The sequence below is a fragment of the Pleurodeles waltl genome, chromosome 3_1, assembly GCF_031143425.1.
Source record: "Pleurodeles waltl isolate 20211129_DDA chromosome 3_1, aPleWal1.hap1.20221129, whole genome shotgun sequence".
In the NCBI taxonomy this organism is placed as follows: domain Eukaryota; kingdom Metazoa; phylum Chordata; class Amphibia; order Caudata; family Salamandridae; genus Pleurodeles; species Pleurodeles waltl.
Window position 1 is genome coordinate 563,827,439 of NC_090440.1, and position 25,843 is coordinate 563,853,281.

At 45.1% G+C, this 25,843-nt stretch overlaps 1 protein-coding gene across 1 annotated transcript in view; it reads right to left on the reverse strand.

Annotated features, from left to right (window-relative positions):
* The window catches only part of RASGRF1 (Ras protein specific guanine nucleotide releasing factor 1), a 944,233-nt gene that overhangs the window by 784,995 nt on the left and 133,395 nt on the right, over positions 1–25,843 (reverse strand). Inside the window, exon 3 of the mRNA XM_069222980.1 lies at positions 6,627–6,774. Within this exon, the coding sequence (XP_069079081.1) occupies positions 6,627–6,774 (148 nt within the window). The remainder of the gene's footprint in view (positions 1–6,626; positions 6,775–25,843) is intronic.

A 25,843-nucleotide genomic window follows, 5' to 3' on the forward strand; every position in this document is an offset into this window, starting at 1 on the left:
ATGTGTTAAAAAAAACAGAGAAATTCACTGAAAAAAAACAAAGGTCACAGGGACATTATAGTAAGAAATTAGCATTTAAAAAAACCTTAGAAAATCACTGAAAAAGCTTAGGGTTACAGGGACATTATAGTTAGGTTCTGAATTCAGAATCACAAAACCATAGTAATTCAGCTGTTAATGTTATCTCAAGTAACTATGGCCCTCATTATGACACTGGCGGTCTTTTGACCACGAAAACCATGGTGGTAAGGCTACCGGTGACAGGGAATTCTTTACCTGTCACCAGTACACGGCTTCCCTTCCAGCAAGCACCTGACCGCACCAACCCCCCTACAGTCACTGCATCCCACACCCTCCTTACAGTTACTGCACCCCCCTTACAGGCACTGTACCCCCCCACCCTGCATATGCACACACACCCACATGCACTACGCATACACCCATTCAATGCCACTTCCATACACCCATTCACTCACACTCATCCATACATGCATTCACTCACACATACTCACACACATTTAGGCACACATCCATACTTACAGGCTCACATGCATACACACACTCACTGCAACATTCATACATGCATTCACTCACATGCATACAGGCACGCACACACCACAACACTCACAAGAACATTCACACACATGCACACACATATTTAAACACCACACACAACACCCTCCACTCCCCTGCTGGATGCCAGACTTACCTTGTCCGGCAGGGAAGGGGTGCTGCTACCGCGAGCAGTGCCCCGCCAGCAGGACACCGCCAGGCTGTATTAATGGCCATAATACGGCTGGCGGCGTCCTTCTTGCGGGAAGGTGCAGGTGGTAGCACCGCCCAGGTGCCTTGCCCCCCAGCATGGCTACTGCCGGATTTCCACCCTAATTGTGGCGGGAATCCGTCAGTGTCCATATTATGGCGGGCAGAAGACCACCAGCACTTGCGGTCTTTTGGCACCCATGGCATCGGTGGTCTTGAGAAAAGGCTGCTGATGTCATAATGAGGGCCTATATCTTGTGCCTCAAGGTAGCTATAACTCACGCCCTCACCATGCACAGCTAATTACCCCACATATTACATCATTTATGACATATTCTATGGCACCACTGATATTATCACTGCAACATTTGTAATAAAATTATTGATGAGAAAACTGTACATAGCCGGGCTGGGTGTTATAGTTACCTTAGGGAATGATCTATAGTTACTTGAAACAACTCTAACTATAACAGCTGCATTTCTATGGTTTTGTGTGTGTAAATTCAGAACCTAACTATAACCTCCCTGTAACCTTTGGTCGCCACTGTGTAGCTATAGTTTGGAGTCTGTTTGCATAAGAGATACATTTTTTGTTTTGATGATAAGTTTGGTTCAATTTGAGGAATCTCCACAAAACTTTCCAAAAAAAGTGCTACTTTTTGACTAGCTTCACATAGAAAGTTTCTGCATGATCCGTCAAGTGGGGACCGAGAAAAAAGGTTTTCCCCATTCATTTTCCATAGTAACAGTTGTTTTACCCACACTTTTGTTGTGTTTTTGGTTAGGGCCTTAGTCATAGGTAAGTAGTAGGTTTTATATTTTTCCCTAGGTGGGGAAAAGTAATTATATTTTTCTATAAACTTTTTAAAATATTTATGGAGTACCTCTGAACTGCCTAGGAAGTACAGTTGTACTTAAAAAAAAAAAATGAAAAAATTAAACATGTAAAATATAGTGTACTACAGTGTATTATCAATTATTCCCATATTTAATTCATTGAAAAAAAGCCTACAGAGTACAGCAGTAATACCAAAAAAATTACTGTGCTAGTTAAAAAAGAAAAAAAAAGCTTACATTTGTTAAATATTACACTAAATTTCACTAATATAGGGTACTTCAGTGTATTTTTCAATTTTTGTGTTTTTTTTTTTTTTTGCTAATAACTGTAGTACTTTTAAGATACTAGCGCAGTACTCTGTAAACTATTTTAAAAATGTTAATACATTTCCCTACCTATTACCACTTTAATACAATGCGAATTGGTGCAGAACAACAATAAAACCTACTACTTACCTACATCTAAGGCCCAGACCCAGAACACAGCTAAAGTGTGGTAGAAACTACAAATGGCTGCCTTTTAGTTTTGTAAAGGCAGACACCACACTCCACTCTAGTCTATGACACAGTACTTCACTGTATGCCATTCAACGCTACCTCACTACACTCTATGTTAATCCACCAGTGGCGGACGCCGCAGATGTCAAGGAGGGGCTGGGGAAGATGACAGAGGAAACAATGACAAAAAATATAAAAAAATAAAATGTATCTTTCCTGCCGTCTCCTGCGGCCTCGCTCGTCTCTCCTCTTCTGGTGTCCCAGCATTCACTGGGACCAGCACAGGCTCCTCAGCAATCCTGGTGCTGCTTTCATACTAGAGCTAGCATTAAAGCAATGCCAGGGTTGGTCTGAGCGGCTCGGATTGCCGTTCAGACACAACCCTGGGGTCTGTGCAGTTTCTCCAGCCTGGCTGTATACACAGCCGGACTGGAGAAACCTAAGTGTGCATATATGTTTGGCCAGCCTGAGACAGCCGGCCAAATACACAGGCGCACTTAGTGCACTCTCTCCTCATCCCTTCTCCTACCTCCCATGGCCCAGCCCCGCCCCTCCCTCCACTGCTGGCTGAGCCAGCTGATGAAAAATAAAACGATAGTCAACCATTGTTTTATTTTTTATCTCCTGGCTCTTGGCTGGGGGCGACACTCCTCCGCCATTGCGGAGGAGCCACGTCTGTATTCCACTATATGCTACTCTCTACTCTATGCCACTCCGCTCTAAGCCACTCTGCACTACGCCACTCCAAACTACAGTATTTAACTGTACGCCACTCTACTATATGCCTATATGCCACTTCACAGTGCACTGTTCCACTCCATGTTACTCTATTGTATGCAAAGCCACTGGATTTATGCAGCAGAAGATGGCCAAATTATGCTGCAGGGTTGATTAAACTATGCAGTAAGGAAAAAAAAAATGCAGCACATTTTGTGATGGTATTACTTCATTATTTTTACACTTGGTAACACTGTATGGGCATTGGTTGCACCTCATTAGTACCAGTTTAACATACAAATATAGCAATAAGCAACAGAAAAAGTGAATAGTCCTGCTTTACAAAGGGCCTTTAACTGAGCAGCAACATGTGTTACTGCATTTTTAGTAACTTTTGAACCATTGTAGTGAATCCTAGTCTGTTTTAATGGGATAACAAGAGTTAGCTTAGCCTCTGGCTTGCAGACTCATGCCCCCGTCACCTAGTGACTTTTAACCTACTTAGCTTGCTCTGTTTAATTATTTAACACTTCTAAGATGGCTGCCTTGTTTATAGTTAGGCCACTTGTTATGCTTTGCATTATCAGTGCCACCGCGCTAAGGCGTCAAAATCAAGCAACAAAGACAAACAAACAGTAGGTGTTCACACTTAGGGATTTTCCCTCTCTATACTTTCGAGGGATTGTTTATATTAATTGCCGTCCCAAGCATGTCTGTTATCTATTGTTTGGGAACACACCTACGTCAGGGGTCCTGGTAGATCTGTATAAATACATTGCACTTTAGACAGTTAATCAGAGGGATTCCGAACAGAGGGCATCGCCACCATCGCTGATATTGATGCTGCATTTCGTCTTGACGCTGACCCAGTCTTTGTGTCCCTACCGAGTCTGAGATAGAGACCTCATTCCAAGGTAACGAGGGTTGGGGGCTCCTCTCATGGACATGGCATTGGCATATTAGGTTCAGCAAACCCAGCTCTCCTTTAGGTAGGAGGTTAGGCCTCTCACATTAGGGTATTAGGGCATATTACATCTCGTATGTCTTTCTTATGCATTGCAAGATGGTGGGGTCTTTGTAATAATGACTCTCATCTTCACAATTCTGTTTCTTGCATTATTCATTATCCTAATCATTGCAGCCCATGCAACATATCACAAACTGCAGTTGTGTTAAATAAAAACTATTGAAACTTTACTGCATCTTTGTCATTGCCTGTGTTTGTATGAGACATGATATAGCTGTGAGAAAGGGGTAATCTCTGTTTAACCACGACACTCCCTGAGATGTCTTATTCTCGAGTCCATGCGTAAAGGCTGCCACAAATCACCTTTTACTATTGTGTTTCTGGTGAGGTGCTGCTAGTGAGCCAGTAAGGTTGGGACAACAGTTGCAACTTGTTGTAGGATAGGCATAGTCCCCTACAAGCAAAAGTACTGTCATCCTTTAACCAGCAGTCTTGCATAAAGCAAGAGTCCAAACTACTACACCATCTGAGCTAGAAACAATTTTGTTTTGTTAAAATCTGCAGATTATGCGGCAGAAGATGGATTATGTGTCAAATGTGGCAAATCAATTATGCAAAAATTGCTGCAGAATTGCATACTTCCAGTGGCACTGACTGTATGCCATTCCACTGTATGCCACTACACTCTACGCCACTACACTCTAGGTCACTACACTGTATGCTTTTCCACTCTATGCTACTCCACTGTACACCGCTCCACTCCACGCTATTCCACTCTATGCAAAGCCACTCTACGCTATTACACTCTATGCCACTCTCCACCACTCCACTGCACCCTTCTCTAAAGTAATAATTATATCTTAAATGTATAATTTGCAGACTACCTTAAAATTACTATAACGTACACACTGTAGGCAAATATAACTCGCCGCTATACAAATCTCAGTCTTTTTTTTAATTGATTTCATAACACATCATGAGTCTTGTTAGAAATGCTATAATTTAGCATGCTATAAAGGATGTAATATGAAAGGGTATAAACAGTACATGGAGAATGCAGGAGTTATAGTTAATGTAGTGTGGCTAGTGAGTTGCCAGTCGTGTGCACAGCGGTGTGCGAGTTAAAGTAATTTGAAGGTGGAGCATAAATAATAAATTTAAGGTATATAACTTTAGAGTTTCTAATTTTTGTGTAGTTTATGTTTGATTTGTACAGAAAGAATAAATACAGTTTTCCCAACTATAACTAAACGTTAACCATTTTTTTACACATATATATGTATCGTAGTCGAAATGCTCCTGCATTTATCCGACTACATCCACCAACGGACCGGTGCTGGGCAAGCGGGCGCAAGATCCACTAAAAATCCAACAAAACTCAATAAAACGCTTTGTGTCAGACAGAAATCAACCTTTCTTTCACCGGTTTCTTTTTTCATAAATATTTCCGTATGATTATACATTGTTGTAAATAGTGTTGATGTGTTGTGATGATTGTTTTGAGGGCAACAAAGTAACAACGTTAAAAGGTTAACGTTTTTACTTTAGAAATGCGCTGATATGTCTTCAAATGTGACGACATTGTTTTCACTGTGTGTGCTCCGACAGAGACTGTGTTTGCCGATACGCGAGAGCTTTAATAACAACTTCGTAACTGCATCCTGGAGTGCGGGCGCTTTATGGAGTGAAATACAGAGTATTATATATAATACACGATGTAAGTGTAAACCCTTCTGATCCCAAACCACACCATGGACAGAATGCCGGCGCAGACAGAGAAGGGACGTGATGTGAAGCCATGGTAAGCTCCTGACCCTTGCTCAAACATGTACCTACTCTGTCACACGCAATGTGCACGTTCACCATCTCCTCTCTATGCTCCATGATAGATGTCAAGCCTGGTTTCACAAGCCCTGTGTCCCACACTAAGGGGGTCATACTGACTTTGGCGGGCGGCGGAGGCCGCCCGCCAAAGTCCCGCCGGCAGAATACCGCTGCGCGGACAAAAGACCGCCGCGGTAATTCTGAGTTTCCCGCTGGGCTGGCGGGCGACCGCCAGAAGGCCGCCCGCCAGCCCAGCGGGAAACCCCCTTCCATGAGGATGCCGGCTCCGAATGGAGCCGGCGGAGTGGAAGGGGTGCGACGGATGCAGTTGCACCCGTCGCGATTTTCAGTGTCTGCGTGGCAGACACTGAAAATCTTGGTGGGGCCCTGTTAGGGGGCCCCTGCAGTGCCCATGCCATTGGCATGGGCACTGCAGGGGCCCCCAGGGGCCCCACGACACCCGTTACCGCCAACCAGGTTCTGGCGGTCAAAACCGCCAGAACAAGGCTGGCGGTAAGGGGGTCGGAATCCCCATGGTGGCGCTGCTTGCAGCGCCGCCATGGAGGATTCCCTTGGGCAGCGGGAAACCGGCGGTACACCGCCGGTTTCCCGTATCTGACCGCGGCTGTACCGCCGCAGTCAGAATGCCATGGGAGCACCGCCAGCCTGTTGGCGGTGCTCCCGTGGTCGTTGGCCCTGGCGGTCCATGACCGCCAGGGTCAGAATGACCCCCTAAGTTCTCTTGCCTATGTATCCCTCGTGATGCATTTTAAACTACCACACAGACTGCAATAACGTGGTTGCTCCTGTGTGCCTACTTGTTACATGCTCGAGCAAAGCAACATTAACACGCATTCTACAGTGTAATTTATCGTTCAGGTGTGCAATTTTCTCCTCAAGGAACGCGTTGACTGGTGTATTGCACTTTATGGACAAATTATGACTAGAAATAGGCAGAGCGCGAGCTCTGGCGCCATCTCATTTCACTTGCAGCTTCCGGTTCCTCGCAGCGCGCAGTTACCTCAGATTTCAGACGTTCCACCTCGATCTCGCCATCCTCGATCTGCTGCCGCAGTTGCTTAGCGACCGTCTTCTCTGTCTCAACGATCTGCAGCAGATGCAGGTATTTCTGCTTCAGAGTCTCGTGCTCGGTGGCCAGGTCCCTGTAGCTGTAAGAAAGGAACAGGTTCAGTAGCGAGTCGCGACCTGGTTCGGGTTATCTATGCCCTGGGGCCTTACTCTCCTACTGCAGGGTCTCTGGTACCTTCCATTTTACTGGCCTCTCAGCTTCCGCATTGTAATGTCTCTCCAGTCCCATTACCTTAAGGCCTCGTCGTTCACTTTCAGTCATCACACTCCCTCTTCTCCCCTATGAAAGACGCTTCATTCTCACAGATTCTCTTTATACTTTGCTTTTTTTTGGCCTTCTCTACTAGCTCGTTGCCAGTGGACTTCCGACTCTTTCACCCTCTTTCCCTTACTCCCGACGTATTGTCTCTTTTATTTAGCGTCTTACTTGTGACCAGTTTTCATTGGTCTCACCACCCACCCTCACGGCTGTCTTTCAGTAAAATTCTACGCAACAGCAACCAGGTGTGGCGCAGCACAGCCGGAGGTCCAACTGACACATGTAGAACACTCACTCCATGACATCACAGTAAATCCATGACGTCACACGGACTCCATGGCATCACACATTCCACACCAGACATAGGACAAACCACCACACGCACTGCTCGCGTTTCTCTGCTCCTTTGAGGTTTGCTAGCGCTCCAGGACTGACATCACCATCAGTGTACTTCTCAGTTTCAGAATGTTATGAGTGTGACTATGCCTCGGGTAGAAAAACGTATCAAAACTGTCATCAAATTGGTTATGGTGGCTTTCATATTCTGCCGAAATAGATTTCCTCAGTCAAACACATGCATTCGGTTTTTATCTCCGATCTGATCTAAAATTCAACACAATCCATCTTTATTTGATTTTTAGCTCACAGGGCCAAGATTATTAAATAGTATAACAAAGCCTCAGGGAAATGTCCCAGATGTTCCTCTATCTTGGCTGGTCTCCGACATATGTTTGCCACGTGTCTTATCTTGGCTTTTTCTGGTCAAAAGTTTTAAGGCACCAAAGGCATTATTTAGAGTTTGGGTATAAGGACAACATTATTTAGAGTTTGAGTAGCGGGGCGTCCTTCAAAAAGTGGCAGATGTCAGTTTGTGAAGTCTAAGATTGAACAAAAGTAGCACTGCACGGGCTAGGGTATTCAATGTAAATGGAAAGAGTAGTACATTCAGGCCAAATGTACTGGAGCTTGAAGCTAGTACCCGTCCAATGCTGAGCTGCAGTGCAGGGCGCAAAGTGGTGCTCATCAAATTTATCGCACCAAAGCTACTTTGCTTTGAAAGTTTAGGCGGCCATGGCCAAAGTGGCAAAAACTGCATTACACTTCACCAATCCTTCTTGCTAAAGTATGCAAGGCAAGCGCAACCTGCCCTAGGATTTGTCACAAATGACCTCAGCAGTTGACAAAAGGTCATTCAACATAAATATCGTGATCTGGCTTGTGCTAAAGTCTAACAACAAATGAAACCAGGCAGAGCACAAATAATGAGCAAGCAGGTCATGGCATAATGTTCACATAATGAATGTGTAATTTAATTGAAACTGGACATTTTATGTAGCTGGGTAACCTTTGCCTATCATTAAGAAAGGCATTTGTACTCGAGGGTTTAACAAGAGTACAAGTTTCACACATGATACTTTGGGGCATATTTACAAGGAGTGGGTGCCGCCACTGTGTCATTTTTATGACGCACCGGCAGTGCATTGTGTGCTCCTTATTACCCAATTTTTTCAAAATGACGCATTTGGCCAGTGCGGTAGTTTTTGTAGGCCTGCATCACAAAATACCTGTTCTGGAACTGGGTGCGCCATGCAGATTTAATGTATGCAGGGTAGGCGTTCCTTTGTAAAAACTCACTTAGGACTGACACAGTCAAGTTTTCCAATGTGTGACGCATCATTGAGATGCTTTGCACTAAGCTTGAACTTCGTCAAGTTTCTTATGCCCCTTTAACCCAAGCGTAGGACATGACAAAGTGGCTTGTTAATAGGAATCTGACTAGCTGAAGTCGCTTTACACACAGGAAGAACTTTTAAAATCCCATCCCCCAAACAGTAGTAGGCCTACACATGTAACATTCACGTTGTAGGACCCCTTGACCATCCTGAGACAATGGCACGTGAAATATCAACATCCACTGCAGCAATGTAATGTGATTCTGTGTACACAATGGAATGGACAGGCCATGATTGCCACATCTCCATATAGGAATGGGTTCCCAAGTCCAGCCAAGCGTACTCCAAAGCACAACAGGTAAGTATTCACATAAGGTAGGTAAACACATTATTTGCCACTTCGCATTACAATATATGCTTGTATTCACTTACATTGCACTGTCACTCAACATGTCACACATACATAGGTAACTAAATGCACATATGTAGAATATGCCCACTGTAATGTGACACATAGCCACACTCCATCCACGTTTGTATTACATCCAGGACCAATTTAATAGGGTAAAAGGTGAGTTTTCCACCATTTCATACTCTGTTACATTGGTCCTCACACATAAGGCTACTTGTATCAGTCAGAATTTACGCATCACCTGTGTGTTTTTAAGGCATTGCTGAAGTTGTGCTCGTTTTAAATCCAGCTTCAGCAGTGCGTCACTTTTTCGGTGGATGCGTTGCGGCATCCTTTCCTCGGATGCGTCAGTATTTCTGACACATCCTTGAAACCCTGGGCTATGGTGCACCTTATTGTAAATGCCACGCATCCATGGCAAAGATTGCCCTATGATCCACAATATGTTGAAAAACTCCAAAATTAAATGAAACTCTGAATGCCCAGGTGTCGCTGACTGAAGAGTAACTTCCGAAGCGTCTGCTTGAAAATGGACAAAATGAAATTCATACTTGGTTGCTCTGGGTGGCTACTGGTGGGGCCGTTCCTCAGAACTCAGCCCACAACAAGATGGCTGATACATTGGACGTGGTGATGAGGTCATCCTGTTGCACACGCGCTCACAGGCATGTATGGCTTAGGGAGGCAGCGCAAGCCGTGACAGCATGATGCCTGAGTGGTGCTTTGAAAGAAATTGGGAGATCACCCAAATCTTCTCCAAGTGGAAGATGTTGTGTTCCCAGCACCAGTATTAACGGAGGCAGGCAAATAAATACACCTCAATAGAACTCCAGTGGTGCCAATGGATCAGGTAAAAACTCGAAGTGCCGAATAAATGCGTTTGTAGGAAAGTGGTAGTCCAGGGTTCGCTTGTCGCTAAATGTAATAAGTGTCAGACTCCTTTTTGTAAGTTTGACGTGAAAGTTTACTCCGGAGTATAAGCCCACGGTGCACTGCGACGGGCCAGTCAGGATCCCAGTTGAAAGTGACTCAACTGTGTGTAGAATCCATGCCCACCGCTTGCAGGACACGTTCAAAGACATACAGGTTAAAGTAACAACAAACTACGTAACCACTCTAACCTATCTACATGCCTGTCGCATTCATGTGGACATCACCCACGCAACAGGCACGTCTAAATATAGGCTTACTATGGCATCGTAAGCTCTTTCGATGCAGCACAGGTGTTTTTTGACGCATCGCTGCCACAACACAGAGATGCCTCATTCCTTGTAAATATGCCCGTTGTGTATAGAGCAACAGGCTTTGTTTGCACAAGCGCTGCTGATGACATAATTGGTGCACAACTCTTTGTAGATTTGACTTTGCACAATTTTCCTTGTTCATTCAATGCATGCAACAATCCACTGCATGAACAGTACTAAAACCAGTACTCACTGTTCCAACTGTAAACCTTGTTAAGTACCTCTAGGTTCTAAACTTCAAGAAATGAAGGCGTGGATTCCTGAAACCCATACTTTTTTTTATAGTCAGGGTTCACCTACCATAGGAGCATGTTGCATAGCTTTGAGCCGTTTACTGCAGAGTTTTGTCCCCAGGTTAAACCTTTTAAGTGTTAAGGACACAGTATCACAGGGGACTTCAGGGAGTGAATCAGAACATATCTAGAAAGGGCTTCTGAACGGTACACAGCCACTTTCGCTGAATGGCTCATGGGTGTGGTATGTTGCCATAGGCACCATAGACTTGAACTTGACATTCCACTAGATAGTTTTACACCATAAGAGTAGGAACTGTACTGCTTTTATAACCCCTTTTGGTTGTTTCCAGTTCGTGAGAATGCCTTTTGGGCTACCATCTGTGACAGCAGTATTCCAGAGACTGATGTTTCAGATCTTTAAGGATGTAAAATAAGGTATTTTTTTCAAGATGACATGCTAGTCATGGGCAAAACAAGAGATAAGCATGACACCTCATTAAAGAAAGCTGTATGTGTTTTGAGAAATAGCAGATTGACAGCAGAATTGAAGAAGTGCAGATCTGCAATGGAATGTGTAGTGTACTTTGGTCATTAAATCAGTGGGACTGGCATTAAAAATAAAAAAGAGATCTTGAGCTTGATAACAGATGCTCCGTCTCCCACCAACCAGGATGAAGTCAGATCATTCTTAGGGCTTTCAGAATTGTACTCTGTTTGTGAAGGATTGTGCGAGTAAAACATATGGGTTTAGGCAGTTATTAAAACAGAAGGAAGTGTTCCACTAGAATAATGAATTGCAAAATGATTTGAATTTATTAAGATTGACATTTGGCATGCCATTCCCTTACATAGTGCATGTTGCCTGGCAATCGTTGATGATGTGGGTTTGGATGCCAGAGCAATATTGAAAGAAGAAGGAATGTTACATATAACAATGATCCTGTCCTGGTTGAGGTCAAGGGCTTTGTAAGTGTTGGGTGGTCGAAAAGGAGTGTGCTTAGTGAGGAGTGTAAGAAGTTTTGGAAGGTAACAAATGATCTTTCTGTGGATGGTTGTGGTTTTGTTTTGAGGGGTGAACTCATTCCACGACGAATACAGAGGATCAAAATTCTGAATTTGATACATGAAGGTCATTTGGGAGTGGTAAGATCTAAATTGAGAGCTAAGGTTTCATATTTGTGGCCTTGGCTTGACCCGGCAGTGGAAAGGTTTGTAGGTGAGTGTGCACAGAAAGTAAGCAATTTGTATGATGCACCGATGCTTGTAATTGTGCTTGTGCAGCCGTCTAAGCAGGCTCAGCTCTTGTGTCTTGTAGGTACAGAAGGGCAGTCAGATGCCTACATTCCTACCAAGACCCCACCATCACAGTCTCATTTCATACTCAATCTTTGTGCACCTTGTTTCTTCTGCCACTTCAATTTGTTCTCTAAATGTCCAGACGTGGCATAATGAGCACCATGCAGTGCTCTACAAGAACAAAAAATTAATAAATAGCAGAGATGGCAATCATTAACTCTTACCTGTCTACTGAGCAAATCCCTGTGGATATCAAGGTAAATACAGTCAAACCTTTAGAAAAAAATGCCCACCTGTCCATGGAGGATGCTCAAAACTTTCTCTCTAACTTGCTTATATTCTCGGGTTGATGTAGTATGCCCTATATCAGCAGGTGCAAAGATGTGCCAGCTCCCTGTCATGCCAGACTTGAATCAGTCAGCATTTCGAGTAGAACAGAATATACTCTGCTGCTCAGATGGTGGCTTGCAGTGACACCCCTTGAAGGCCTGTCTGATTTATTCCATTCAGTGGATGATAAGGTCATGTTAGAGCAGCTCAAAGAGGTAATTGGCCTAGAATGGATAGCCAAGCATAGGCAGGCATTTCTGGTGGCACAGGGCAAATGACGATGGCACAGTGCCATTCACGAATGCTGGGGAATAGCTAGGGTTGGATGAGGAGGAACGGGATCACACTAAATGTGTGGAAGACAGAGATTGTGGTTGAATGATTGGCATTCTTGTTTTTCTCATTTTTGTATTTTATTATGGCATGGTGTTAAAACTTGGGTTGTTAGTTGACAGGGCTGGGAGCCCTGGTCAAGCAGCAACACCCTGGTAGCTTGGCACAGAACAGTCAGGCTTAACTTAGAGGCAATGTGTGAAATATTTGTGCAACACTGCAAACAGTAAAACAGCGAAAAAACTCACAAAAAGGATCCCACTCAAGTTAAAAAAATAGAACTTATTTTAATAAATGAAACAAGATCAAAACAACAAAAATCCAATAAGCAGAACTTGAGTTAGGAATTTTTAAAGATTAAACTGTAAAATAGCGCTTAGTAGAAAGAAGTGCCAACTGGAGATATCTGGTTGCACTGGACCAGGACAAAGCCAAAAGTTCAGGCTGACTGTGATGCAGTGTGGGCCAACTACAGTGACCCAATTGGGATCACTGAACTAAAGTACCTTAAATCCAGGCTGCAGAGTGATGTGTTGGTTTCCAACCACACAGTAGAGGGGATATGTCTCTTTTCTCCATGCAACAGCAGTGATGCATCAGTTTGAGACGTGGTAAGGCTGCTGTGAAAGTTTCCAATCTGTTGTAGAGGATGCGTTCAGCAGTCGAGGCGATGGGTCGGTTCCGATGAGGGCGGGGCCTGCGATGCAGAGTTGTGGCATTGTAGTTGAGGATGCTGTCGATGGGGATGCGTGCACCTTGCACCAAGAAAAACACCACAATATCACTTGTGAAAGGGATGCACTGGTTTCGAGGTGCGAGGTTCAGTGTTAATGCGATTCTGGTTGAGCTGGTTCTGACCTACACAGTAGGGGTGATTCCTCGATTTTCTCTATGCACCAGTGTTAATGCGTTGGTTTGCTGGAGCACAGCACCCCTGGCCCACTTCCAAGGATCCAGGACTGGAATAGCACCACTTGGCAGGGCAGACTCACAGTGAACAGAGTCCAGGTACAAGACCAGGGTGGTTGGAAGTCTTTTCTGTCCCTGAGACTTCAGATCAAGAGGTCCGTTAACTAGCCCTTGAAGTCACTCAGGGTCCTGGGATGGAGAGATGCAAGCCCAGTCCTTCTCACTCCCAGGCAAGAGGGCAGCAGGCACAGGTCACCACAGCAAAGCAGGAGTTCAGCAAAATAACAGTCTAACAGAGTGGCAGGCCTTCAGTAGCAAAAAAGTCCTTCTTCCTGGCATAGTATCCTCAAGGCCAGAATTTTACTGAAGTGTTGGTGTCTGAGGCCCAATATTTAGACTTTGGTGCCCTGGTTCTGGAAGGTGGGAGAAGCTTCTAGAAAGTGGCATTGCAGTGCACGGAATCCGCTTCCTCCCCTGCTCCGGCTCCAAGTTAGCTGAAGTGACAATACAGGATCATTAAGCCCTTTGTGTGTGGACAGGACACATCCTATTCAGGTGTAAGTGAGGCTCTGTCCAGCTCCTCCCTCCCATCTTGCCCAAGATGACCAGTTAAGTCACACCTAAGCTCCCATTGTGTGTGGTTGTCCAGGAGAAATACACAAAATGCCAACTTTCTAAAAGTCCACCGTGGGGCTCGTTGTAAAAAATGGAATCCTATTAGTATTAATCAGGGGAAACCTACACTAAATGCATTATTTTGGCAGCCTAATGGAATGTTCTCATTTGGGCTGTGTAAAACAGACACTGAGACTGGAAAGGTTTCTGTTGTTGTTGTGTATTCTTCTACAATACAAATGTGAATAATAGTGTAACTCATACAAAGTACACTCGATGTAGTGCCTAATTGTGTGTATAAACATGAAAATATATACAAGAGACACAATAAATTGCCCTTGTTTCGTCGGTCATGTTGTACAAACAAACATGTACGTATGGTATAGCACAATGTGGATCACAAATAATCACAGAACCAATGAAGATGTATGTTGACGTTTCGAACCCTTATGAGTGTGAGGGTCTCTTCAGGACAGTGTCATCTGGCTTACTATCTGCATGTTTCGGGAGACAGAAACCAAACCAACCCTCAGCCTGTGTCGCAAAACCCTATAGTCTGTCTGTAGTATATTATATATATATTGCTCAATAACTCAACAAAATACACCAGGGTCGGGTATGTGCGAAAATCCTGCACATCCACCTGAAGGTCTATCTTAGAATGACCATGCTACTCAAGGAGAATGTATCTCCCATGTACCATGCGCTATCTCTAAGTGCCATGCTAATCCACTTAATCCATAGAAACCAATCTGGACTACCAATATCTGAAACAATAATGTCAGGATATAGGTCTTCCTGAAGTAAGGGACCGACACCTTGATAGAGGTTTTTTCTAAATTTATTAGGATTTTCTTGTATAGTTATCTGTATGTGAGCTTCTTCCTGGCTCAGCTCAAAGAGCCCATAGTCATCCTCCCGGGGGAAATAAAATAGGTAGCAGGCATGTTTTCAGGAGGTGGAGGGGAAAGGTCTATTTCTCCCCACAAGCCAGCTGTTCTGTCACAAATATATAACAGTGTCAGCCAGTAGATAGATTACCAAATGAATCATAACTACCCCAACAATGAGGCATGGTCTAATCCCCATGTGAGTGAAATATGCGACGATTTCTAATGTGATTGGGGAACATGCATGCTATACATTAGTTAAATGCGTGCCAAACAATTCTATTGTGGAAATAGGCAAAAACACCATGCGTATATAATGAGACCCCTGATGCTTTTAGCAGTGGAAGTCACATGTGGGTTACACTTTGTATGCTTCCTGGGCGGTAAAACATGGTTTTATTCAATCGCTATAGAAGAACACCAAGTCCTTCACCATAGTGTGTGCCATCCCAATCAGTTATTTAATTGTGGGTCATGGTGGTGAAAAAAATGGGTGTCTCCTGTGTATTACAAATCAGATAGGGGCCCTTCAAGTACTGTGTGCAAGCCATCTAACTCATTGTGATCCAGGTGCACGTGTCAGTCAATCACCACTGTATAAAGTGTGGAGAGTGCAGCCCTTGCAATAGAGTATTAGATTGCGGACGACGGCGATGAAAAGCTGTGTGTCACATATTCAATGCATGTTACATCCAAACCACTGCCAACTAATGAGACTATTAGACACCTTGGATGTGTCCTGATGATCCATCTGACTACAATGAAGATATCAGAAGGCAACTTACTCACCCAAGACACTATCTTGACCCCTTGAAAGAGATCAACGAATAAATGCATTAGGTCATGAAGAACGCAATAAAAATTTCTAGTTATCACGTCAAGAATTTTCAATTCTATTAAAGACACGGAGGTGAGGATTATGCTTCCCTTCTTTGCTGTATATTGTCAAAACACACACAGCAGTCAATAAAATTATATTTTATAGAAAACTACATTTCCCAATAAGCTCTGTTGACATCATGTCCCATGCACCAGTGAAGACCCTCTGCTGCCTATATATAGATCCCCTGGCTCCATCTTCTTCCTCTTTCTTTGCCTGACAGGATGGCATGTTCTGTGAATCCTCTCACACAACTGGATATGTCTTCCAACTGTTGAACAATCACCGCCCAACTCAGCAGAACAAACTTAACCACAAACTAATTTGAGGACCAACCAGGTCTGGAAGTGGAAAGCGAGAAGGAATATCCAACTTCTGTTAGCCATTCTTTTGATCATATTCTGTAATAAGATAGAGACAAGGCATCACCCAGAATTCCATAACAGAGATCATTATAACCATACTCAACATAACAGGGAGGGAAAAACGTCAACAATACAATTGCATCTGTTACCGTTGCATATTAAAAATATTATTATAGTCCTGATGGATGTTAGGGTGGTATAATCCTCACCTCCACGTCCTTAATTGAATTAAAAATTCTTGATGCAATAGCTAGAAAAGTTTTTATTCTACTGGTGGACTGGAGGCTTCAGGTTATGCTTGTTCAAAACTCTTGTAGGATTAAGGAAGCCACATCCAGAATTGGTTTGTAGTAAAAAGTTTTAAATGTAGAATCAGCAGACCAATCTACTGCTCTCATAATGTCCTGGAGGTGAGAACCTAGGCTGAATGATTTGGAAGCCATGGCTCCTCTCACTGAATGTGCGCTGAACTTGGAAGTGTCTATGCCTGCCTCTAAAAGAATCCATTTCAACCAGCGTGCAAAGGTGGCAGAAGGCACAGGCTAAAAAGGTTTCTGGTGGACAAGTAGGAGTTGACCCATTCCCTCGCACAATCTTCATATTCCTTCAGGCAATGAACAATGCAAAGCTTTGGGTTTTCAGGAAAACAAGGGTAAATGATTTGTTTGGAAAAGGTTTTTGTGCGTCTAGATACGGAAAAGGTGACCCCTTCTACGAAAAAGACGTGGCCAACAATGTCTAAAGCATTGACGTCTGACACCCTCCTACATGACACCAGGCACAAAAAAAGAGTCAGTTTGATGCTTCCTAGATAGGTAGAAGTTAGATGGCCATCACAGGAGGAACATTAGGACAATGTTAACATCCCACAGATCCAAATATTTAGGGAGACAGGGATTGGAGAGACAAATACCTCTCATGACCCTACTTACTAGTGGGTGTTCCCCAATAAGTTTACTTTCAAGATAAGTGTGACCTGCAGAAATAGCAGAGCTGTTTCCTTGACTGAGCAATAGCCAAGACCACTGGAGGCCATATCTGCTAAGATATTGATGGCAGAGGTAACGGGTGTCCCTCATGTGTAGGTTCTCATTATCCTAATGAGACTACTCGATTCGGACGGCAGAATCACTTGTACTGCAGGGGACTGAGGCTGATCCCGCACCAGGTGACACCTGTTGGCCTAATCCAGGTTTGTTCCGGCTAACTAGCAGTGCCTCATCTCCACCCAAGAGCAGGGATGATTGGGGCAACCGGGAGCATGACATCCATGACTCCTCAGGGGAATCGTGGTGACTCAGATCTTATACATGTCTCTCAGTTACATTAGTCTCACAAAAGCAAGGACAATCAAAGGCAGAGTATAGTTCAATAAGGTTTCATTGAAGAACTGCAGCTTAGATAATAAAGCATGTATTGCGATAGCTAGGACAATGAAGCACAATAAGATTAAAATTGTGACAAGGAGAGTAAAACACAAGAATAACGCTACCATACTGTCACTAAAGTTTGTAGAGATAATTCCTACCTACGCTATGTTAGAGCACAGCATGTTAAGCTCTAATTCTGCCTTTCAAGTTCCCCTGGGAAGACATCATCCCTCATACCTGAGCAAGAGGCCCGTAGTCTACATAAGCAGCTGTAGCGAAGCAGTCGGTAATCAGCATACAGTCATGGTGATCTGGCTGGAATCTCCCTCTAACGTACATGTGTCAAAGTAGTGTTTTTATGATAAAACAACTGATGTTCCAAGAAAGGATCCCCACGGAAGAGTGTGTATGTTTCTGTGAACATTGGAGACAAAGCGTACCACTTTTGCTGGCAATCTATCTTACTGCAGCCTTGAAGAAAGCACAGAGTGAGAGAAATGTCTTGTTGAAGAACGCAATGCTGCGAAGAACAGCTAGATAGAGAAAATATAACAAGACCGCAAATGTGGCCAGTGTTAAAATAATAAAACAATGCTGAATAAAATATATCTAGGTTAAAGTGCACAGCGGCAGGCCTAGTTTGCTAAAATAATGTGTATAAAACTATAGCAAAAATGGCTCCACAACACCCCCAGGGGATCAAAACCCAGCGAGTTGCACAAACTTATCCATTTTCACCTAGCTAAGGCGTATCATTTATGAGTGGATTCGGACCAGGATGTGGAGATGAAGTTAACAGCCTGTTCCGAAAGGTGTGGCAGAAACCAGTATGTCTGGAAATGTGCCAAGCCATGAGTTGAAGGTTGCCCTGTAGGAGAAAGGGATGAATGTGACCCATCCAGTCCATCAGAAGTTCTGGAAAGGAGGGGATTTGGACTGTAAAATCCAGAGACGTGGCCAACAGAATAGGGAACACCAAGGCTGAGCCCTCCACAAAGGTGTGACTAAGATCAGTTCCGCTTGCTGGCGACCCTTGGAATCATTAGGAATGGAGGGAAAACATATTGGAGATGCCTTTCAAGGGTTGAAGGAAGGCGTCAGTGACAATGGGCAATGGATCAGGTCTCCAGGAGAAAAACCGAGTCAACTGATGGGCAGGTGTGATGTAAACAGGTCTGTGTGACATTGTCCTCATCGATCCTGAAGAGCTTGGAAGACTGAGTCGTGGGTCTTCCACTCGCTGGAATCTCTGAGGTACCTTGAGTTCCAATCCACCACCATGTTGCATTGGCCTGGGAGATATTCCGCTGTCATTGAGATGTGGTGTTGAAAGCAATATTGCCAGACGTTTTTTGAAATCTCCATCAGGACTTGGGATCTCATTCTCCCCAACTTGTTTATATAGCGGACCGCCAAGATGGTGTCCATCTTCAGCAGGACGCAGTACTTGGAGAGGGGAGCTAGAGTCTGAATCATGAAAGAAACGTCTAAGAGTTCTAAGCAACTGATGTGTAAACGAGACTCCTCTTGAGAACATCGCCCCCCCAGTGGATATTTCGCCGCACCCCGGCCCCACCGACTGGCATCTGATTCTAGAATAATGTCTGGCTGAGACCTGAAAATGGCTCTGCCATTCCATGCAGACATGTGGTCTAACCACCACTGGAGTTTGGCTCTAGTCTCAGGGTTGAGCGTGATGAGATCTGAGTATCTCAGGCCCCTTGGGAGGTACTCTATTTTCAAGCGCTGTAGAGCCATCGAGGAGGCTGGGAGGCCCACTATCCTGGCCAATGTTCTCAAAGAGAATTGGTCTTTGTGAAGGGTGGATTTGATCTCCTTCTGAACCACCCTCAACTTTTGAGAGGGGAGGGACAGATGGGTGGAAGAGGAGCTGATCTGGAATCCTAGAAATTCTATGCAACGGGAAGGAGAAAGGGTTGATTTCTTTTCATTGAGGAGGAAACCTAGATCCTGTAAGAGCTGGATATTCCAATTCAGGTGCATCAGGAGGAGTTGTGATTCTTGGGCCATGATTAGAATGTCATCTAAGTAAATAATAAGACAAAAACCTTTGGAGCGTAACACTCCATCACAGGGCACATGACTTTTGTAAAGCACTACTGGGCGGAGAAGAGTCCAAAGGGAAGAACCTTAAAGTGGAACCACTGTTTTTCCCATAGGAACTGGAGAAATTTCCAGTGTGGTTGCCAAATCGAGATTGAGAGATAAGCATACTTAAGTTCTAGGCGGACCATCCAGTCGCTTTCTCGAAGCATAGCCCTCAGGAGGTGCATTCCTTACATCTTGAAATGACGGTAGAGAATCCAACCGTTGAAGTCCTTCAAGTTTATCACCAGATGAGAGCCTCCTCCTTTTTTTGTTACTATGAAGATATTGCTGCAGGAGCCTGCGGGGCCTGGGGGACAAGGGTATATTGCCTCTTTCGCTAGGAGTTGGTCTACCTCTTGTTGAATAAAGGACTGATCTGCTTGCGAAAAATGGAGAGGAAGGGGAAGAAAGTTTTGGAGGGGAACCTCAAATAACTTTATTCTGAACCCCATTATTGTCTCCAGAACCCACGGATCTGACGTAAGGAAAGACCAATTGATTAGGAACAAGTGTGTCCTGCCCTCCAAAACCACAGAAGTCAGTGGAATCAATCTTACCTTGAATGTTCGATCCAGAATTGTAACTGGACTGAGCGTGGAAGGAGCCTCTGTTGAAACTAGTTCAGCCACCTTGCACTCTGGCCGGGTAGAAGGTGTCTCTGGTACGGGTGGCATAGCCACGGCCTCCGGTTGAGGTAGAGGGGTGGGGGCTGACAGAGGAAAAACGGCAGGACGGTTGCCCTCTGTAACAGCCGGCCTTGGTAAAAAGGCATTGGTTTAGGACTTTTTGGATTGAACTCTGGGCCTTGTCCAAGGCTGTAAAAGTGTGGACAAATTTTCCAAGGTCTTTGACAAATTTATCGCCAAATAGCAATAGCAACCCATTTGCCAAGGGACCAGGTTCTGCGTTGGCCAATTCAGTGAGTTTATGGTCTATGCACATGAGCACCGACCACCTGTGCTCTACTGATAACGCGCAGTTGGCATTGCCTAGGAGGCATAGAGTGCATTGAGCCCAGCCCCCCAAAGTGTGAGGGTCGATAGGGGTATCCGGTTGTTTTGCCACAACAGCCATGTCAAGGATTTTGTGTAAGGGGCCAGAAAGGTCAAGGAGCTTGTCTTGACAGGCCTTTCAGGACCTGTCAATCCCTTTCCTTTGATACTTAAAGGGTCGTCTGAGGAAGGTGGCAAGATTAGCTTCATGTTCTGGAGTCTCCGCAACCGTGTGTATTTTATCAGGGCATGGCCACTCTAAGCGGAGTCTATTGCAGACCTCCTTGTCAAAGGCCTTGCAAAGTCTGTCATGTGCACAGCTGAAGACTGCTGGAAGGGGAGGCCAGTCAGAGGAGAGGGAGTGAATAATGTTGTCAGGATCAAAGTCCAGTGTAGAGTCTTGGACCTCTAGGGTACCTGAGGCGGAGGACAAGTTGTGTTGACTGTTGCCACAACGTTTTAGGGCTCGGGAGGAGCCCTCTTTTGAGTCAGAATTATTGGAGAAGGATGCCTCTGTGTCGTTGTCTGGGGGAAGGCAGTCTGTGGGAGGGATGCAAGTGGACGCTTTGGGTGGCGAATACCCGTGGTCTGATGCCAAAGAATGTGATATGCAGGCTATGGCCACTGTGTGAGGCCAGTCAGAAGAATGTGGAGACGCCTCAGCCTGTTGGGGATGTGGCATGACAGTGGGTTCTGGGACATCAGGGGGTACAGACAGGGTGTACCTGTTTAATTGGGGGGCTATAGGCTGTAGTGCAACTGCGAACGCTATATTTACCGACAGGGTGATGAATGCGTCCAGCGCGTGAATGATGTTACCAGCCAGTAGAAGGTCATCATCTTCTTGGGCCAAAGGTAGGTCACGTTCTGCCATGTTTCTATGTAAATATGGCACCAAAAGCTCACTTTCAAATAACTGGCAATCAATGAGTGGCAACCCAGTGGAGGAGGAGGAGGCCGTGTTAAGGAGGCAAGATTATGTCAGACTACAGTTGAACTGTTGGATTACAGGAAAAGCCCCTCAGGATAAAACCTGTATAGCCTAAATTTGCCCTGGAATAAGGCGTGGGGGAGACATTTTTTAGTGGTGCTCATGAGGCTTTTATACTTAAAGGAGACATCAGAAATATGGCAGCAGGCTCTAACTTGCTGAGCCTCGGCTTGACTGCTTGCTTTGCCGATACACACAAAGGAAGTGCCCGCTGTGCAAAGGACATGTGCGTGGGTGAAGAGTTAGAAAGAGGCTCTGAACAGTCCTCCCGCTGAGTGCGTCGTCTCCCTGCCTCTTGTCACCCTCATAGGGTGCTGATAACATCGCGATAAGAGAGTTAAAACTCGCATAACCTGTAAAGGAATCCATAATGGAATAATTGGCGCATGGGGCATGATGTCAACAGAGTTTAATGGGAAATGTAGTTTTCTATAAAGTCTAATGTTATTGGCTGCTGTGTGTGTTTTGACACTAAACAGCAAAGAAGGAGAAGCATAATCTGAAGCCTCCTGTCCTGCCATAGAATCACAGGGGTATCCTCAATATAAAGGAAAACGCATATCTCAATAAAACTAACCCCCACACCCCTGTTATCTACACCCTACCCAGGATCCACAAAAGACTAGGCAAACCACTTGGGCTTTCAATAGTCTTGGGGTGTGGATCCATCCTGGAACTGTTCTGTAGATACACCCACATCAAAGACGAGGTCCCTAAACTTAAATCATACGTAGTATGCAATTTATTAATGATGTTTAGAGTACTCCCTTTACTATGGGAGAGGACATACTGGTGGTGCCTTGGTTGTTGAGTCACTTTATGCTAACGTCCCGCAGAACTAGGCCATTGAAATGATACAGGAATCTCTGTTTAAAACAGAGATGAACAGTGACACCTGCTAGCTAAACTCATGAACATAGCCATTAAACAAAACTACTTTATGTTTGGGAATGAGTTTTCCTTCAGAAGAAGGGTGTGGCCATGGGCGCTTGATTTGCACTGAATTTAGCCAATCAATTGGTGGGAAGATCTGAAGGGAGATCGATATATCACCCAGGCAACAACCATTTTCAGAGGTCAGGGAATAGAAGCAGTACATAGAAGACATATTCTTGATTTGGCATGGTAACAAGGATGAACTTAAAGAGAATGGATCAACTTACAGAGCATAAACCTCAAATTCACAGCAAATTACAGCAATGTGGAGACTAGCTACTTGAACCTACTATTCAGACATAGGAATGGTGTTTTATACACAGCCCTGTACAAAAAAACAATTGATACTAATACAGTACTCGGGTACAACAGTCACCATTCCCAGACCCTTAGAGACAACTTACCTTATGGCCAGTGTAGGAGGCTGGCTCAGTATATGGTGTACACCTATAGGTGAGGCACCCTGTACTGAGTCAGGGCAACCCTTAGTGATAGTGGTACTGGCTTCAAATAATCAAAACTCTCGTAGGGTAGCTGTGGAGAGCAGCTAAGGCTTATCTGAGAGGGTGTAAAGCAATTTCAAATACCACAATAGTCAGTCAGTGATGTTCACACAAGACAGAACCACACCAGTGTTAGAAAATTATGTTTTATTTATTAAAACACAGGCACTCAACTAACTTTGATATATCTCCTAACCAGAGATATAGTCGCAAAAAATATACTTAGAAACAGGTAACTGAAAGCATAAAATAACATGGGCCCTAATGGGTGGGGGGGCAAACCATATACTAAAAAAATGTGATGAGAGAGTCACAACTAACCAAGACTGACAACCAAGGATCTTCAGGACTGTGGAAGTATTAAAATACCAAAGGTAAGTAACTAGGTTTCCCCAGGTGCCCATGTGCAGAGATGATATCCCGGGTCAGTGTCGTTAGGATAACAAGGGGAAGATGCAATTAGAGTTTACATGTTTCAGGACCCTTCCCAGAGGACCCAGAGGAAACCTGTTGGGACAAGGGAGGTTCAAGAGTGCCCCCACCCATGGATATCCAAAGAAGTGGAGTACCTACACCAGGGAGCCCAGGAACATAGAAGTTGTGCTGGAACTTCCCATTGAAGTCGATGGGGACCTCAGCTGTCCAGCTGCTACAGTACCCATGGAGCAGGTTTGTGGAAACCCGGCCGTAGAATGAGGAGTACCTGAAGAGAGAGGGAAAAGAGTCCAAGCAACCCGGAGTCGCCCAGGGGTTGCTGGAGGGCAATGCCCCCTTCTCGTGGATACTTCACTATAGGGCAGAGGCTTTGAAGTTGCAGCTGTGGAGTCTAGGCAATGCTGAGGGATCCCAGGAGTTGTCTATGAGCTGTCCCATGCCGACTGTGGAATTGCAGGATGGTCAGTGGCCAGCAGGTACACCAACAAGTCTTGGCAAAAGGTGTGGTGAAAAAAGAGTTGCATGAGTGGGGGCCAGCAAGGTCCAAAGGACTCAACCTTTACAGGTAAGTCAGGGCCAGCCCTCAGCAAAAAGGAGAGCCATCAGTAATCAATGAAGACCCCAAGGGGACCCTCTGGCAGCAGGCACAGGGAGTCGCGAGGAGGCCTCAGCAGTACAAAGAGGAAGGATGCCCACATTGCAGGAATTGCAGGAAGGACGTCGGCCTAGGAGGTGTGTGATGCTTGAGGCTAGGGTTTCTGGGAGCTAGGAGGTCTTTGGACTGAAGAGCCAACAAGCCTTGGCAACGACAGACAATGGACTACAGTCTTCCCAGTTGCAAAGAAGACAAGTCATTCCTCTGGAGAGCTACAGAACTGCCACCTGTGTTGCAGAGCCTTGAAGAGTCTGTGGGACAGCACGATCCATAAACCGGTCGTCGACATTGAGGTGCCTGCAGGTGCAGGCTAGCGACTCCTTCACTCCACGGGAGACTCCTTCTTGCTATCCTCAATGCAGGCAGAGTCCTGGTGACTCTGGAGGATACACAGCCACGGAAGTTGCAGAGTCCTTGAAATAACTGGGGGCAAAGTTGCATTAGGAGCCCTCTGACCAGATGCAGTCTTGTCTTAGGTTCCGATGAAGTCTGGTGTCCAGCAGCAGAAGTGTCTTGAATAAGAATCTTGCAGTCAAATCTAGAGTCCCACCCTCAGGGGAGCCCTTAAGTAACCCAGGAAGGGGGTTGGACAGCTTCTGTAGTGACCCACCTATGGGGGGTGTGGGGTCAGGGATGCTAATCTGGTGGACTGTCTAGTCAGATGCTCCCATGGGCCTCTCCTCATCTTATTTCAAGTTGACAGCATCAAGTGGCCACCTGGCAGAGATCTGGGCACTTCCCTAGGGGAGGAGCTGAACAGGGGGCTGGCCAATCTCCAGTCCTTTGTGTGGTTTTGTGCCCTAGCGGGAGCCCGGGACTACTACACTGGAGTAAACCGGTTTATGCAAGGAGGGCACCAAATGTGACCTTAAAAGCAGACTGGTGGCGCTCAGGAACACCCGCACCCTAGCCCAGAGACACCTATTTCTAAAGGAGAGGTAGTAACACCTCTTTTCTATAGGAAATCCTTTGTTCGACTTCCCCTGCCTCAGGCTCAGCAGCAGGAGGGCAGAAGATGTCTGGGGGTAGGCGGCAGAACTGGCTTGCACGCAGACCCTGCAAGGCTATACAGGCAGATATGGGGGATCCTCTAAGGAACCCACACAGTACATGTTATCATGCAACTAACACTGGAATTGGTGTAGTTGCATGATTCCAACATGTTTGATACCAAACATGATGAGGTTCGGTGAAGCCATTATGTAGTTGGGCATCTTGTGATGATTAGTGTCCACTACATACCTTAAAATGGCTTCCCCGCACTTACAAAGCCCAGAAAATTGGGTCTGGGGTTTGTAGGGGTACCTCTGCTCACACTAGGGTACCCTCACATTTAGAACCATGCACTCTTCTATTCGGCTAGAAGGCCTATCTTAGGGGTGACTTACAGGGTCAGAGTACAGTTACTGAGATATAAGGTAAACCTTATTTCTGGGGTGATAGGTGCATGCACCATTTCACACAGACTGCAATGGCAGGCCTGTAGACACGGTATGCATGGGCTCCCATGGGTGGCATAATACATGCTTCAGTCCATGGGGGACCTCTGGTGTACCAATGACCTAGGTACGTAATTACCATATACTAGGGACTTACATGGGTACACCAGTATGTCAACTGTGGGTGCAAGAAGTACTTACCAACCAAATTTAGGGGACAGAATATTGACACCCCGTTCCTGGTTAGCAGGATCCCAGTGTACTACAGTAAAAAACA